The following is a 16770-nucleotide window of genomic DNA, read 5'->3' as shown; positions in this document are numbered from 1 at the left end:
ATTTTTACTCAAATGGTTATGAGTTTATTTTAGATTATGAAATCAGCCACCCCATTCCCACCACTTCCATCTGAAATCCCAAACAAATTTAGCAAAGTTAATGACTACGTAGCAGGATAATCATTCAAACTTTTTAATCTCCCTTCACTTATTATATTAACATTCATGTTGCAAGGCATTGCATTCACAAATATTACAGTTTGATAAAAAATTTCACACACATACCCCCAAAAGTCTATACCAGATTCAGTCACTTTACTAAATCATTAAAATAATAAAAGTAATGAAAACATTATCATAATTCTTTAAAGCAATAAAGGTCTGAGGCACTCTGGGAAAGATGTTCTCATACAAGTATAACATGTCAGTGGTATCAAATTATCTTATAAGAAAGGTATCAGATACCCAGTTATCAAGTACACTCTAATGACAATGACTTTGATCTGATATGTCTTCACTGGATACACTCCCATTTAGACTAAACTACTGAAAGGAACATAGATAGATATCGGGCAGCTGAGGTCATTACAAATGAGGTTCCCAAACTATGTAAAGGTGAAGTGTGTTTTCAGGACACCAAGGACACTGCATCTCTACTGCAAGGGACAGTCCAGTCTTCAATGAAGGTCCTTCTCATCACTACCAGGTTTACTCAGAGTCCAGTCTCACAGCCCACCTGACCTCCTCTGCTCACTGTGCGAGATCTCAGAACTGTTTCCCCTTCAGCCTCCACAGTGCAACCTCCACCCTTCTCTGAATATCTCCAAGGTATGCCCTGGAAATAAAACAGAGCGGGGAAGAAGGGCAGCTTTTCCCTCCCATTTTGACCAAATAAAGGTCTGAAATAGCAACATATTACGAAATTCTCATGCTCTGCAACAGCCAGCAACCACCTGGAGCATTAGCATACGGCTATTTTTGCCACAAACTAGATTTTTTAAAACCTGACCACCTTTTTCCACAGTGAATTTTGCCACGTGCACTCACTGACAAGAGTCCACACTGGAGAGAGTCTCACTGACCCAGGGCTTCCCTACACACAAGTACAAAGGTGTTTATGAGCATGAGGCAGGAGGGAGCCAATTCCCCACCGGGAGTTAAATCCCTGCAGACTCTGGGTCCACTCACGACAGTGGAGAACCCTGTCAGAGCAGAAGCCACACAAACCCCAACTCACATAGTGTTTGCTAATTACATATATGGAATTTAAAATGTGTATATATATATTTCCATACATATATAATAAAAAAATCGGGAGCAACGTATGTTGCTAAAGTTTCAAGGCTTCTCATCTTCAACAATCAGCCGGCTCTTGACAGCCCAGTCATGGCAGTGATAGAAACAACTAGAAGCAGGTTTACGTAAAAGTGCTCAAAGGGTAACTGAGAAAACAGTGGCACAGAGATTTGGGGGGGAGAGGGAGGCACTGAAAGGAGTTAAGAAATGTTTACTTTATTCTTCTCAGCTTTTTCAGACCCAAGATAAGTTCTTGAGGACATACATCAAATGCTGTAGTCCTTCCTTATCTACAGTCAAAACAAACAAGTAATAAAAAACGTCCTCTTCCACTCTGTACTCTCCGTGAAATGACAGCACAGCCAGAAGGCATTACTGAGACACACCCTCTCGGAGACGTTAAAACTGGGACATGAAGTGAGGCCGCGTGCTCTCAAGTCGCCGGGTCAGGACCTCACAGCCAGTGTCTGTGACCAGCAGCGTGTGCTCAAACTGAGCAGACCGCTTTCCGTCTCGTGTCACCGCGGTCCAGCCATCCGGCCAGGTCTCATCCTGCCATCCACCTTACACAACAAACAAAAACAATTTCTTAATTCTCAGTGAGCTTTCTAAATAAACTTTCTAGGTAAGTGTATTCGCATGTACTCCTGTATCCGTGGATATTGCAGAAACCAACTAGAAAATTCACCACTAAGATTCCTATTTACACTTCAATTGTTTTAGCTAAAGCCTTCCCAACTTCATTTTGGTCTTTAGTCCAATAAAGCAATGATCTTTAAATTTCCTCAGGTGTGTTATAACTTCACATTTTTCATCAAATCCCAAATATCAAATCAGATGGTAGTATTTCCAAAATAAAGGCACATGTTTCCAATAGAAAACATTGATACTACTCATCACAGAACTGTTGAGTAAAAAACTGAATTAATGAATTAGGCTTTTTCCTGGTATAACTTTGGCATCTGACTAAACTACAGCCAATGTATATTGTAAAGGAAATAAGGTAACTTTTTATACTTTTATTATAGCACTTAATTCCTGATATAATTTTAAAATGGCCAGCACATAAATGGTGAGAACAGATTATACTGTGAAATTTTTGTAGACCACACCCCGGTAACCAGAAAGAGGGGCAAAGAGAAAGGAACAGAGATCGGTGAGAGAATAAAAAAATTATGATGAGGCAGAATGGGCTAGAGAGGGGTTGAAACTAGAGAAAGGAAATGAAGCGACAGTGAAAGAAGCCAGGAGACAATGAAACGCCACATTAGAGAGGGTGGGGAGGAGGGGAGAGGGAGGGGAAGAGAGGGGAGGCCAAGATAGAATGAGCAAGTCATGCAATTCTGGATACTACTATAAAAACATGTGTTTGCAGAGACTTTCTTGTCTCCAAATTAGATGTCAAAATAATCAATACATTCATTTTGAGTAACCTTCATCAAAGATTAGGTCTCACTGACTCAGACAAATCCCAGAACATCAATTCTGCAGTGAAGTAACCTACTTTGCAACATGAAATCCCAGTCTAAAATAAAAATATGAGGTAGCCTAAAGAAAGTTAATTCAGGGCCGGCCCCGTGGCTTGGCGGTTAAGTGCGCACGCTCCGATGCTGGTGGCCCGGGTTCGGATCCCGGGCGCGCACCGAGGCACCACTTCTCCGGCCATGCTGAGGCCGTCTCACATACAGCAACTAGAAGATGTGCAGCTATGGCTTACAACTATCTACTGGGGCTTTGAGGGAAAAAAATAAATAAATAAAATCTTTAAAAAAAAAAAAAAAGGAAAGTTAATTCATGTTTTGTCAAACATCTAAAGATGAGTAAATGGATATTTTTCAGTGTAATGAATGACTTCTTCATAAATGGATTTAAGACATAGTACTTCTTTGATTTTATCGGGATCTGCTAAAACAGGTTCTTTACTAATGTCAAGTCAAACATGTTGGGCTACTATTCTGAGGAAATTCAAATTCCTCTTTGGATTTGAGACTTCCCACTCTGGAGCTGGATTTAGCCTAGCTGAGTTACACTGAAGTATATGTTATAATTTGATTATCTGAACCAGCACTATACAAAGTTACTTGCTTACTCCTGGAAATACCACATTATGTCTCACCAACCAGATGCCAGTTAATGAAAATAGGTATATAACCAAAACCACACTTTCCCTTCACAGTCTTGCCTTTCTCTGCTTATATACTTACTGCCCTTGGAACTGGTTACACACGATCAGAACTTTCTTATTCCGTGAGGATGACAAAAACAATACCTTACAGTTGTACAGCCCTTTAAAGTATACAGGGTACTTCGTGTTAACATACATCATCTCACTTAATTCTTACAGCAGCCCTGGGGAGTCAGCAGGATACACACTGTAATTTTCATTTTACAGAAAAGGCAACAGAGGATCTGGTTCAGAGGCCGTGTCGACAATAACCTCCAACACTCCCCTCATGCTCCCCGCCTTGAGGGTGGGCTGCATTTAGTGACTCACTTCCAAGGAACAGAAGCTGGTGGAGTGATGGGATGCCACTCCCAAGATTAGGTTATAAAAAAGCCTGGAAGGATCCAGAGAGGAGATCTCCATTAAGACACACTAGCCCTACTACTCTTGCCTCAATCTGCAACCCCTAATCCCAATGAAGAGCTGGTGGGAAAGAAAGGTGAAGGCCTCACTAAGCAGCCCCCACTTATGACTCTGACAATCTCAGGGAGGAGCTCTAATCATGACACCGAGTCTGTCATCACTGCCTGTCACAAGGAATAACAACAGTGAGGACAGAAAACTTCCAGCACTAAGTGCATCTGTGCTGCATCTTCTCCACACAGCGGTATGACGCCACCCAGTGACATGCGTGCAGACCCTGAAGAGGAAGAACAGCTCGCGAGCTTAGACTCCAAAAAGTTCTGCCACATATCTAACTAGGCGTCTTTCCGCGAGTTACACAACCTCTTCAAAGACCAGTTTGCTATTCTGTACAGTGGGGACAGCACCACCTCATAAGTTGTGGAGAATTAAATCATATAATTGTCTCCCTTAAAGTGAGTGGCTCAACTTCTTTTTCCTTCCTCTCCCCCACAACCCACTCCCCGACACCTCATATCAAGCAAGAACTTTCTAAACAGGTTTGATGGAGGCTCCCAACTACACTGCACCCTTTGACAGATCTCTATGAAAAGGGACCAGGATTCAAGTACTTCAGCATCTACTGGCAGCAGAATTACCATGTAGAAAGTACTGTTCATTTCTGCCAACTCTTAGAATTTTCAGTTCTCTACACAACACTGAAACAAGTTCAAGATGGGCCAGGGAGCAGAAAGGAAAACAAAAAGAAAGTAAGTAGAGCAGACTACTAATCTGATCATGAGTAACCAAAAGTAAATAAAATTTCAGTTAAAGAATGTTACAGCATCCTTCTTTCTCACCTTCACAAATCATTGGCTCAATTGTAAAAACGTGGCCCGCCTTCATCACTCCAACTGCTTTATTTTCTGAAATTAAAGGAAAAAAGTCTCAAAACACAGCAAAAAACCACAGTGTTGAACAGCTCATTGGGAAGAGCACACAACTTATACTGCCATCAGTGATTCTTAATTACTTTCTCCTCTCCTGACTCCCCTTTCTTAAAGGAGATCACTCAACAAACAGGCATTTTACTGATAACTACTGATTTGTGGGCAGATATTGTCCAAGGCACATTCCATTCTTCCTATGTTTTCTCTAGGAACATACAGAGCTGTCCATAGGCTGGATTTCAGAGGTGGTTATCACTTCTATCAAAGGAAAAGTACCACCGATTGTGTTACAGCAGGATTCAATCGTGGAACCAAGCACAGTGCCAGTACTCATCTAGGCATAACAGTTTACAGGAGGACAACAGATGCTTCAGGTTACGCCAGAAGTCTCCTACCTCTTGGGGGTGGGGGGACACAGCCCACAGGAACAACTGCATGATTTTCACAGTTTGTACGTTGTCTTCATTTTTCTTATCTTCTAAGGGGAACAAAGCCTGTGCACACTAACCTATTTTTTTTAAATGCTGAAAAGACTATTCCTTTTTATTTGAAAACAGAAATTCCATTTCTCCCTCCAAACACTTTTTCAGCTTTTTGTGCAAGATTAATATGAGAGTAATTTTTCAGAACCATCGTAAGAAACACAACCATGAATTAAAGTATCCAGACCTGGCATCCCCCCAAAAAGGCCAGAATTTTAAAATAGAGATAGGCCTTTTTACACAATCTCAGACAGAAATGGAGAACCAGTTTAAATTTCCCATTAAAAAACAAGAACTAGTAAGAGCCTCAGTGAACGAGTGCCTGCATTTGCTCCGCCTGACCACCAGATAGCAGGCTTTCAGTGTTTCCTGGTAAGGTTGCTGGTCTTCCTGACCACAACTTGGGTAACGAATGACACATGGGTCCACTGAGGCTCACTCTGCTAAACGCCCCTCCTTCTGGGTACAACCTAGTCGCACCCACATGGGTATATTCCTGCACATCTATCCTGGTGAAGAGCTACGCGCTGCTTTCCACTATCTTAGGTATTGCCAAAATACACTTACTGCAGATTCCAAATCTGGAGTTTCTAAATTGTTATAAAATCTGAGAGGCAAAAATAATTTTGACTTTTTATTTCTAATCTCATGAACTTTCTCTCCAAATGACATCCATTTACTATACATATACAGAATTGGTCATGTTTCCTTGGGGATATCAAAATCTAATGGCAAGAGTGTCAGTGTGATGTCCTGGAAAGAAATAAGGACAGAGGAATGTAGAGCTGCGCTGCCCCATCCAGCAGCACGGGCGCCGGCGCCACTGAGCACCTGGAAAGTGGCTGGTCCAAACAAGCTAGGCTGTAAGTAAAAAACACGCCCATTTCAAAGACAAAAAAGCACATAATATACCTCAATAATTTTTACATTGATTAAATGTTGAAATAATATTTTAAATGTAATGGATTAAATAAAATATACTACTAAAATTACTTTCACCTATTTTTTTTACTTTTTGAATATGACCACTAGAAATTTTAAAATTACAAATGTGCCTCATAATATATTTCTATTGGACAGCACTGATACAGAGAATCTAAGTTCCACTCCTGTTTCTGCCACTGATTCATTATTCTAGAAAAGTTACAACTCCCACTCATCTCGACTCATGGTTTCAATTTCTCAACGTATCTCACTCAACAAATATATATTATCTGAGTGACTACACTATTGCAGACAATGTGCTAAGTACTTAAAAAAATTTTTTTAAGTGGTCTACCTCACAGAATTATTGTAATATACATTCTAAATGTACAGTATTATCATCATCTCCCAACCATAATGACTTAAACCAAGAAGCAAATAAATGCTCCTCTAACAAGGATTCCTCTTACATAGATGGGTGGAGGGAAGTTACACAACAACGTCCTGGCTCCACCCTCAGCTGGCTAGGAATATGGAGTTACAAGCCAAAGCAGAGATCATCACTTCCATTTCAAAAGGCCTCTGCGGTACAAAGATTCCCTCAGCAGTTTCCTTTAACACTTCCCTAAAGTGATCACCACATATTTTGATTTATATAAACCTGACTTTTCATAAACATATCAAATGTATGAAATGAAGTATACCTGGTCCTTGCTTCTTTTTTCAGAATTGTTTCTTATTTCTAATGAAATGGTTTAATATGAAACTCAAGTGGCATCTCTTGTATATCAGTGGCACAATATTTCGCTGACACCATCATCATTGACCCATATCCCATTCTCCCATAACAGTCTCTACATAATCCATACCTAAACCTGAGTTTGTCGTCTCTGCAAGTAAGGGGACTAGTTTCACTCCTTCCTCTGCACACGCTCTTTTTACACACACATGCATGCACGCACAGATCACCGTAATCAGAATAGCTTCTTCCCTTCTGTTAGAGGGAACGCACATCAGGTGACTACAGGGCTCACCGGGAAGGAATGAAGTCGGCTAATAATTTTCTGTTGCTAGCTTTTATTTCAAGCACAATTCACAGCTTAAATAAAAAGAACTATGTGGTCTGCTAATAAACACTCATTGATATATGCCAAATGCTGTGCTCTAAAGGACTTCTCCAGCTTCTGCTGAGAGCTTTCTCTCATCTCCCTTTCTCTTCACAACTACCGACGTGCAGGATTTGACCACCTCACACTGGACTAAGGCAACAACCGTGCATCGGGTTGACCAGCCTGGCGAGGCTGTACCTGCAATACATTCTAGACGCCGCTGCCAAATCTGTCTTCCAAAAATAGCAACTTCATCTTGCCATTCTGCCCAAAATTGTTTATGCAAATCCCTATAAATGAAGCCAAATATCCTCAGTCTGGCATTGCCTACTGCTAGTTCTTAACACATAATACTCAGCCCAAGCTTATCTCGTCTCTGTTCAGTCTCAACTCGAAGCACCCATCATGTTTCCCCTGCAACTGGAATGCTCACCCTCATCGCCACGAAACCAAACTCTCAGCCCTTCCTTATTTCTCCACAGGACCCAGCACCAACCTGCTGCAGTCCTTACTAGGCAATGCAAAGTACAGGAGAAAAGCCTGACTCCAGAAAGCCAGACAGAGCCCAGGCACCGGGCCTAGCCCTGGCATTTATTTACTAGTTAGTGTGAACTTGAGTAAATAAATACATCTCTAAGCACAGAATCTGCTTTTTAAAATAGAGGTAAGAAATTATTCATAGAGTTATGATGATCAAATGACATAATGTATATCATCGTCATCATCCTAAAAGTTAACATTAAAGTGCTTTCCATGGATTATCTCATTTAATCCTAATAACAGGTCTGGGGCGGGTGCATTCCCCACTATTGTACAGATGGGAAAACTGAAGCACAAGGAGATACATGAAAGTGTCTACACAGCAGTAGCTCATACATATTTGTTAAATTCCTTCTTAGGTCACTTATTGTGGACAGCCTTCATTTCCAGCACTAAATAAGAGACTTATTTCTGCATGCCTTACCTCTCTAAGAGAAAAGTTTTCTGGAAGGCACTAACTGCCCTACACTTCCTTTGTTATTCTACCCGACAGCACTCAACTTGAGGAAAGGTACTTTGTCTATACCCCTCTATTTACACCAAAAAATAATACAGTATCAGACACACACTAAGGACTCAAATCAAACCAAGCTAAACCAATTTCATTTAAGGAATCAGAATACTGATGCCTAGACATGTGGCTGACTGTTGGCTGTTCACCAAATTTGTTTACTTTTCTTCCAGAGTACTCAGCTAGATTACATTTCCCAACCTCTGTTGCTTTAGTGTAGCCATGTGACCAAATCTCTGCCAACGTAAAGTAAATGTAAGTGATTTATGCCAATTCCAGGCTGGCTTATTAAAACCTCCAAGCATACCCCTCCATGCTTCTTCTCCTCCTCCCCAGTATCTACAGATAAGGGGGACAACTCCCAAAGCGACCTTCTTGAAAGCTATAGGTTGAAGATGACAGAGGCTAGGTCACAGAATAACTGCCTCACCCCCCACAGTGAACAAACACACATGCTTTAGACTGTTATGTGAGCAAGATATGAATGTGTATTGCGATAAGCAAATATACATTTGGAGGGTCTATTTATAACACCTAATAGATTAATAAATACAAAATAGGAGGTCCTATTAAAAGTTTAGATAAATATTTGTTGAATAAATGGTTAGCAAATACCAAATCTTTGGATGGTACTTACTGGCATAGTGGGGAACATTGGGGGCTGTATGAAAAAGCTTGTGGATTCCATGCCCACAATAGCTTCGAACAACTGAAAACCCATTTGCTTGGGCATGCTTCTGAATAATGTTTCCCAATTCTCTGTATCGAACGCCAGGTTTCACTGAAAAGAAAAGAGAAGGCTCATGACAAAGAGTAATAATACCTAACATTTACTAAGCAATGTACCATCTAACTGCCAGGAACCTTTCTGAATGCTTTATATGCCTACAAGCTGAAACTTGCAGATGACAAAACCGAGGCATAGAGAAGCTACACTGCCAGCAAATGGCAAAGCTGAGATTCAAACCAGTAGCACCTCTACTTCCTCCTTTGATGCAGAAGACACGTGCGCAGTACTAAGGGGCTGGGGGGAGGCACATTTGCTTTCTGAATAAACAAGAGAATGGAAAACACACATCTCTTCCTCTCCTTCCCAGAGCCTGGCCATCTTCTCAAAGAACTGCTTCCCCTGAGCTTCTTTACTCCTATAAAAGTGCTTCTCAAATTATGCACAGTTGCCTCTGCAAAAGGTCCTGGAGGTAGGGTACAGAAAGGTACTTCTCACTAAATATTACCTCCCCTGTTTACTTTTTATGACTTTTACCACTGTTTCAATAAAAACCAAAACAGAAGTGGCTCTCTTTGCTATTATGACTCTCCTAGCACTGAGACCCCAGGATCTGGCTGCTGCCTGACTCCTGAGGATTCCAGTCGTGATTCTGGGGTCCTCCAACTCCCTACCATCTCCTACTCTGCCCATCTGATTTCTAACCTGAGGTTCAGGTACAACATATCTTCTCCAGCCAATCAAACTGCTGGGCAAACAGCTCATGGAATCATTTTAATTAACATTTACTTGCTCTTAACCATACATTCAAGTTTAACTTCTTTGGGGGGTGGAAGGATAACAATTTTGAGGAACCATGTTGACTTCCATACTGATTTTCTTGCATTCCCATCCACGCCTTCCCATTAGCCCGAGGAGGTGGAAAAGAAAGCAAAATTTAACCCAGGTTACACAGTATACAATAAAGAAAACCACTGTTCAACGATAACGAGGGAGGGTGAGAAAGGAGATGCCTCCCTAATTCTCAAAGCAGAGGCAATTCTGGTCCCACGAGTGCATTTCGCAATATCTGGGGACATTTTTGGTTGTCACCACTAAGAGTGGTGTTGCAAGTGGCATCTAGTGGGTACAGACCAGGGATGCTAATATGCATCCCACAACACACAGGACAGCCCCCACCACAAAGAATTATCAGACTCAAAATGCCATCAATGTGCAGGAGGAGAAGCCTAATAAGCAGGCTCATTTCAGCAACTGGCCAGCCCTCCCGTGCTCTGCACCACAGCAGGCGGCTACATTAGTGCAAGATAAGGGGCCGAAATGACACATACAAAGGTGTATTTTAATAGCACTTTCCAGAGATTAACCAATTTTTGTTCTTTCCTGCCTACTATTATGAAGATTTTGGTTTCTGGTAGTTTCCTGGCAAGTTTTATTCCTGTGTCTTTGTAAAACAACATCCCAGCTGTCTGACTATTTCAATCAACTCACAGAAAAGCAAAAAGGATATAAACATTGAACACATTATTTGGCAGAAACCCTAAAAATCATTTAAAACTAAAGCTTCCACAAATGAGAAACTAAACACTAAAGTGTTCATTTGACAATACTACCAAGAATATTAAAGGTTTTACATAATCAAGAGTAATAAGTAAAATCTCACATATTGATACATGAAAATATCACATGCTTTCATTTTCCATTCCTCCAACTTTATTAAATTAGTAAATTTCACCTCCCATGCATGTTAAATGGACTAAAAACAACCACAATAATGAATCTACATTATTAGAGATAACTATATGTTTGCCTAAGAACCCTGTCCTGTTCAATACTTTGTTGATGATATAGCAGGTTTATTTGGGGGGGCGAGGTGCAAATAATACACTGAACAATTAAAGTTGAAATGCTGTGAATTTCAACTGAAAAGTTGTGTGCCCTCAAACTGTCCTTTTAGTAATAGTCTGTTAACATTTGCAACAAGCCTTTCCTTCTCTCTCCTCACAAGATAACAGCAAAAATCAAAAAAATCTGGATGAATTCTGATGTATGGACAAAGATAGCCTGACAAAAATCCTACAGAAATATGCCTCTACCCAAAGATATTATTCACTACAATATCAAGACATCTGGAAAACACCAAAATCCAGTATGGGAATGGTTGTAGAAAGTTTTAGACTATGGAATATGTAGATCTATGCATGCAGGCACATACACTAATTTGGAAAGATCTCTAAGATATTGTTAGTTTAAAAAGTACCAAATTACAGAATACTACAAATAATATGATTCCATTTAACCTAACTAGCACATACACATAGGCATGTGTGCATGTGTGTGTGTGTTAATGCACCGGGGAGAAAAAACCTAAATGTTAAAAGTGGATGCCTCTGGAGAAAAGAAATACGAAAGGGAAAGAGGAGGCACAAGTGTAAAGGAGGACCATTCACTTTTCTCTCATCATCTAGCATCTTGTTTTAATTTTTTACAATGAGAACACAGTACTTACAAAAGAATAAAAAAGTAGAAAAAGGGCCGGCCCAGTGGCGTAGCAGTTAAGTGCGTTCTCCGCTGCGGCAGCCCGGGGTTCACAGGTTCGGATCCTGGGCGTGCACCTACACACTGCTTGTCAAGCCATGCTGTGGCGGCGTCCCACATAAAGTAGAGGAAGATGGGCACAGATGTTAGCCCAGGACCAATCTTCCTCAGCAGAAAGAGGAGGATGGGCATTGGATGTTAGCTCAGGGCTAATCTTCCTCACCAAAACAAAAAAACAAAAAAAAAAAAGTAGAAAAAAAATTGCACTCAAGAACTATCCATACATTCCTCCTCATTTATCAGCCAGAGCAAAAGAAGATAAATCACAGAAGAGACAAAGGCTGATAAGCAATCATCCGGTCCATCCTCATCAAGGGATTCCCAAAACATCCTTAAACCCATTCCTGCTGAAACCCAGGTAGGGAGAGACAGAGCTGGCGGGGAAAAGGCGCGCCAGGGCAGTGCAAGTCACCAAGGCCCATCCACACACAGCAGCTCCCGCGGCCCCTGCTCTGAGGCTCACCTGCATCGATAGCTTGCATCAGGCACTCATACGTGGTCTGCACCAGTTTCCGTGCTCCCTCATCCACATCTCCAACAAAAAATGTCTCATTCAGGTCCCCGTGATAACCACTGCGATAAAGAGTGATGTCCACTACAAAAAAAAAAGTGTGAAAATATAAAGATCACTTTGTTTTTATTTCAAATCTGAAGTCGAGTTTCTCCAACATCACAGCATCAAGCAGTTTAACAAGAAAGAAAACTTCTGCATTCTCAAATCAGATACCAGCGGATACAGAGTTATTGCCCAACGAGACGCTCCCTGTCTGTAATGCAACTAAACCCACTGTGGAGAACAGGGACAGGTCATGCAGCACAAGCCAGACAGTGGGCTTTTATACCCTTACAGTAGTAATTCGATCATTTACGGCAGAAGAAAAATGAAGCAAGGATACACTCATGCAAGGTCAATAGCCCGTGTTAATAACACTAAATGCAGGACTTTGCTACATTTTGACATTACAGAGAAAATACTGCTTTCACATATTATCTTTAACGAGTTTTTTTTCCTCCTAGTGAATCAAGAAACAGAAAAATACACTATTTCACACTTATTTTTCAAAAACTCATTTGCCTTTCACTTATTTGTGAATATCCATCCTTCTCTTTGTCCCCATGTTTAAGAATACAGATTTCAATCACACCCCTATAATACACAAAATGTATACTAGAGGGCACACGAAATGAGTATTCTTAAACCAGGAATTTTCAATCAACCTACAGTATTGCAGTATATGTGCTGGCTCTAGCACAACACACACATTCCTGAAAAAACTAATGCATATGCATATAACAAAAATAACGGGGTTTATATGAAAAACAGGGTTGGGCAGACCCCTCAAAACCTATGGAACTTTATAAACAGATACTGTAACTAAAGCAATAAAAATGCAAATAAAAACAGTGTCAGTTAAGTCTCCGCTACCATTCACAGCCAGCAACACGGTCAGCACATTCTCTGCAGCATTTAACACTTGGGCTCATGCTTCCTTGTTTGATATGTAGGTCCTTGAAGGTATCTCATTACTCAAGAGACCAAGTTCACCAATATTAAAAATACCACCTAGGGGAGCCTTCTCCATCAATACTTTTTTTTAATCACAAAGGGAAATGTCTTGGCAGCTTCTTCCTCTGCACATGCAGCTTCCCAAGACAGCTTAACTTAGTGGTCCTTAAAGCCACTTTCCAAATTTCTTACATCAAAGAAAACACTTCTGCAGAATTTTCAGCTTTTTTCTTACGATCTTCATATATTACTATGGATTTCTCTTTATATGTAAACAAGCCTGCCCTGATCTCTTCAAAACCATTAGTGGAAGGAAAAGAAAAGAAAATCCTACTTGAATTAACATTACTTTCACATGTCACTGACATTTTTCACCTACCTATCACATATGATAATCTGTATTAAAAAAATATATGCTGTACCAAACACATCACAACAGAAGTATCTTAAAAGCAGTATCTTAAAACCATAAAAAAGGTCTCCACAGATTTAAGATTTTAAATTTTAAATATGAAAAAAGATAAGCTAAAGACAGGAAGCAAGTGAAGAAAAACACAAGTCACTATCAGACTCCCAAAACCTTGTTTTCTTTACTCACGGTGACAAAAGTCACACTTACATATTTCTTACCGTTAACAATATCACCTTCTTGCAAGGGCCGTCTGTCTGGAATCCCATGGCAGATCACTTCATTCACTGAAGTACAACAAGACTTTGGGAAATTATAATAATTCAGGGGAGAAGGATAGCAATTTCTTGCAATGCATGCCTACAATAAATTAAAATACAAAGAAAATAATTTGGAATGTGCAAAAGAAAAAAATTAAGCTGTATGCAGTTAACTAGATTTTAAAATTTGAAAAGTGTAAAAAAATTTGTTGTACAGATGCTCATAATGAAGAACTTATTTAATATGTTATTTTTAAAATAGTAGTAGATATTAAACTGTAGGGTTTGTGCCAGCGAGATAGACTGTAGGCAAACCAGTTTACAAAGGAAAACCAAATTCACATATTACAAATGTTACTATATGAAGATTCTAGTTTAGAATTAACTACTCCTTATGAAAAATATATTAATGAAAACAAAAAGATAATATTTAAACTCAATATTAACATGTGCTTTTAATGTAATTATAACTTCTTGTATACAGATAAGCCTATATCCCTATGACCAAAAAATGAATACTAGTATAATTAAGAGATGGTAAAGTACTTCCAGAGACACTGTAACCACTACGTTCATGTGCAACAACAAAAGAATCTCTAAGAAAATGGTCTGGTTTTCCATAATAAGTCTTATTTTACTTGGATGTTTGCACAGCAGCAGTCACAGCATACACAATTTCTCTTTCCATTCTGCCACACAGTCTTCAGACTAATAATTTTTAAATAGTTGCACATAATACAATTTGTGCAATATACCATAATTTTACTGGCAATTCCACTATTATTGGAAATTTAAATTAAGTTTCCTCAATTACAAAAACTATTACAGACAAGAGCTACCTGCCTGTCACTATTCCCTTGTTTAATGATAAACTTCTATACTTCTCACAGCAGTATCAACAGTAGTGAAAAGCACACAGAAGCAGATGGTCTTCACTGAAAATGCCAACACCGTCACTTACAAGCTGTGTAAACTTGCATAAGTTAATTAACCTCCCTCTGCCTCAGTTTCCTTATCTATAAAGTGGAGATGATAGTATCTACCTCATAGAGTTTAAATGAGTTAGTACAAGAAAACGTTAAAAGGGCACCTGGCCCATAGGAGAGCACTCAAAATGCTATCATAGCATACCATATATTTTATAACATATGGAACAATACTCAAAAATCAGGATTTATAAAATTCTGAATACAAAATTTTATAAACATTTTTATAGCTCAAGACACACTGTCCAATTTCCTTTGAAAAGGGTTGTCCCAATTCACAGTACCACCCTCACGTGAAAGAGAACCAGTTTCATCATCTCCACATAGGCAATGGATATAAACCTCTTTAAAATAGTTACTAACATAGTAGGTCTTTATGATTTGCATTTGTCTGATTACCAGAGCAGGTTTAATTAGTCTTCCATATGATTTATTAACTAGTTACTGCTCTTCCTTTGTGATTCATATAATGTGTGTACTCCTCTACTACAGGGTTTTAAGGTCTCTCCTTGATAGACAGGTGATCTTTATAAAACGGCACCCCTATATCACGTTCACTACAAATATTTATCTGGTCCGCTTATTGCCTTGTTACTATGGATATGAAAGGGCACCTTTTTTCTACTAATCTAGTTTTAGAAGTTGTATTCTTTTTTATTTCAGAATATTTGATGTATGGTAGTGACAAGATTTATCTAAATCACTAATAAAATTAATCATTTTATAAAAGCTAAACCAAAATGTTATGAAATGTGAGGTTTCAGAAACAAGATATTTCAAGCTCACCTCAGACCTCAATATCATGGATACTTAAAGACAGGGATAATGATTCCTGTTGAATATTTTCTATATTTGAAACAAAGTAAAAATCTGCTTTCAAATTAGCATAGCCATGTTACTTTAGACATTAAGAACTTAAGTTTACTTAATTTTTAGAAGTCTAAAACATCTAATGTTAAAAAAATTTTCAAAGCATAAAAGTAGAAGTTCTTACTAAGTGTACAGCATGATCTATTTCCTCAGTAGTCACACCCGGTTTAATCATCCCAGCAGCGATGTCCAACACTTCCCTAGCAAGCTGTGCAAGACACAACACATCAAGAAGAAATGAAACAGAAATAGAAATCTGTACCCTTCATAACTACCTTAGATTTTGTGAGAGATGCATAAAATGGATCTCACCTTGAAAATTGTAATCCTGAATTTTCATTTCAAAACCATTTGTATTTCTAACGCCCATCAGTAAATGTGTGTGTGTGTAAATATACAAATAAAATTGGGCTAACCAGCAAATAGCTTAATAAGTAAGCTTGACTGGTTTCTATATGAAAATGCACATCCTAAGTAATCTAAACATCGATCAACTGATGAAGGTTGAGTCATCTCAAATTTCTACAATGGAGAGGGAAGGGAAGGGAGAAAAATAAGAGAATACACAAATGATTTTCCTCAAAGAATCAAAGCAAATAAGTGATAGAAATACAAATTTCTCTAGATTATCAAGGAAAATTAGCATCAAATCACTTTTAAGCACTGAATAAAAACTTTAAGGATCATTTCTAAATGAACAATATCCATGATTTTTCTTTAGAAAAATATAAACATGATTTCACCTAGTAAGTACCAGCCACTACTACCATACTTCATAGGTATTTCCCAACAGGAGCTTTAGCTTAACTTTATTATAGCCTTAAACTTTGCCCTATGTCACGATGACTCATGAAAATAAAATGACAGAGTATTATAAAAACCTGGTTCTTTAAAAAAAATACAAGAGATAAAAGAAATAGACTGTCAACGAAATATAGATTACCTGCCATATTAATTCTCAAATAGGCTCTTTACGTAGAAAACAACTGCTACACAAAACTATGTACTAACAACAGTTTAATGAAAAGTAAGGATGGCTAGTCACAGTCTCACAGGGTAACATCTGCTACCTCTGTAAAGGAGCAAATCACTGAC

The 16770-nt window shown here is 39.0% G+C and overlaps 1 protein-coding gene across 2 annotated transcripts in view; it reads right to left on the bottom strand.

Annotated features, from left to right (window-relative positions):
• The window catches only part of METAP1 (methionyl aminopeptidase 1), a 94408-nt gene that overhangs the window by 29108 nt on the left and 48530 nt on the right, over nucleotides 1-16770 (bottom strand). The window contains exons 6-11 of one of the 2 annotated variants that reach the window (XM_087434627.1): nucleotides 15800-15883; nucleotides 13781-13919; nucleotides 12107-12238; nucleotides 8956-9099; nucleotides 4663-4728; nucleotides 120-1799 (exon numbers count right to left, since the gene is read on the bottom strand). In XM_087434627.1, coding sequence (XP_087290753.1) covers nucleotides 1636-1799; nucleotides 4663-4728; nucleotides 8956-9099; nucleotides 12107-12238; nucleotides 13781-13919; nucleotides 15800-15883 — 729 coding nt within the window. In that variant the 3' untranslated portion in view covers nucleotides 120-1635. Of the gene's footprint in view, nucleotides 1-119; nucleotides 1800-4662; nucleotides 4729-8955; nucleotides 9100-12106; nucleotides 12239-13780; nucleotides 13920-15799; nucleotides 15884-16770 lie in introns of those variants that run through there. The other variant, XM_087434628.1, reaches the window with a different exon arrangement.

This window comes from Ceratotherium simum, chromosome 8 (genome assembly GCF_057802395.1).
Source record: "Ceratotherium simum simum isolate JZ-2026a chromosome 8, ASM5780239v1, whole genome shotgun sequence".
Classification (NCBI taxonomy): Eukaryota; Metazoa; Chordata; class Mammalia; order Perissodactyla; family Rhinocerotidae; genus Ceratotherium; species Ceratotherium simum.
The sequence above is the reverse complement of the archived record's forward strand: the minus strand, read 5'-3'. Positions and strand labels throughout refer to the sequence as shown.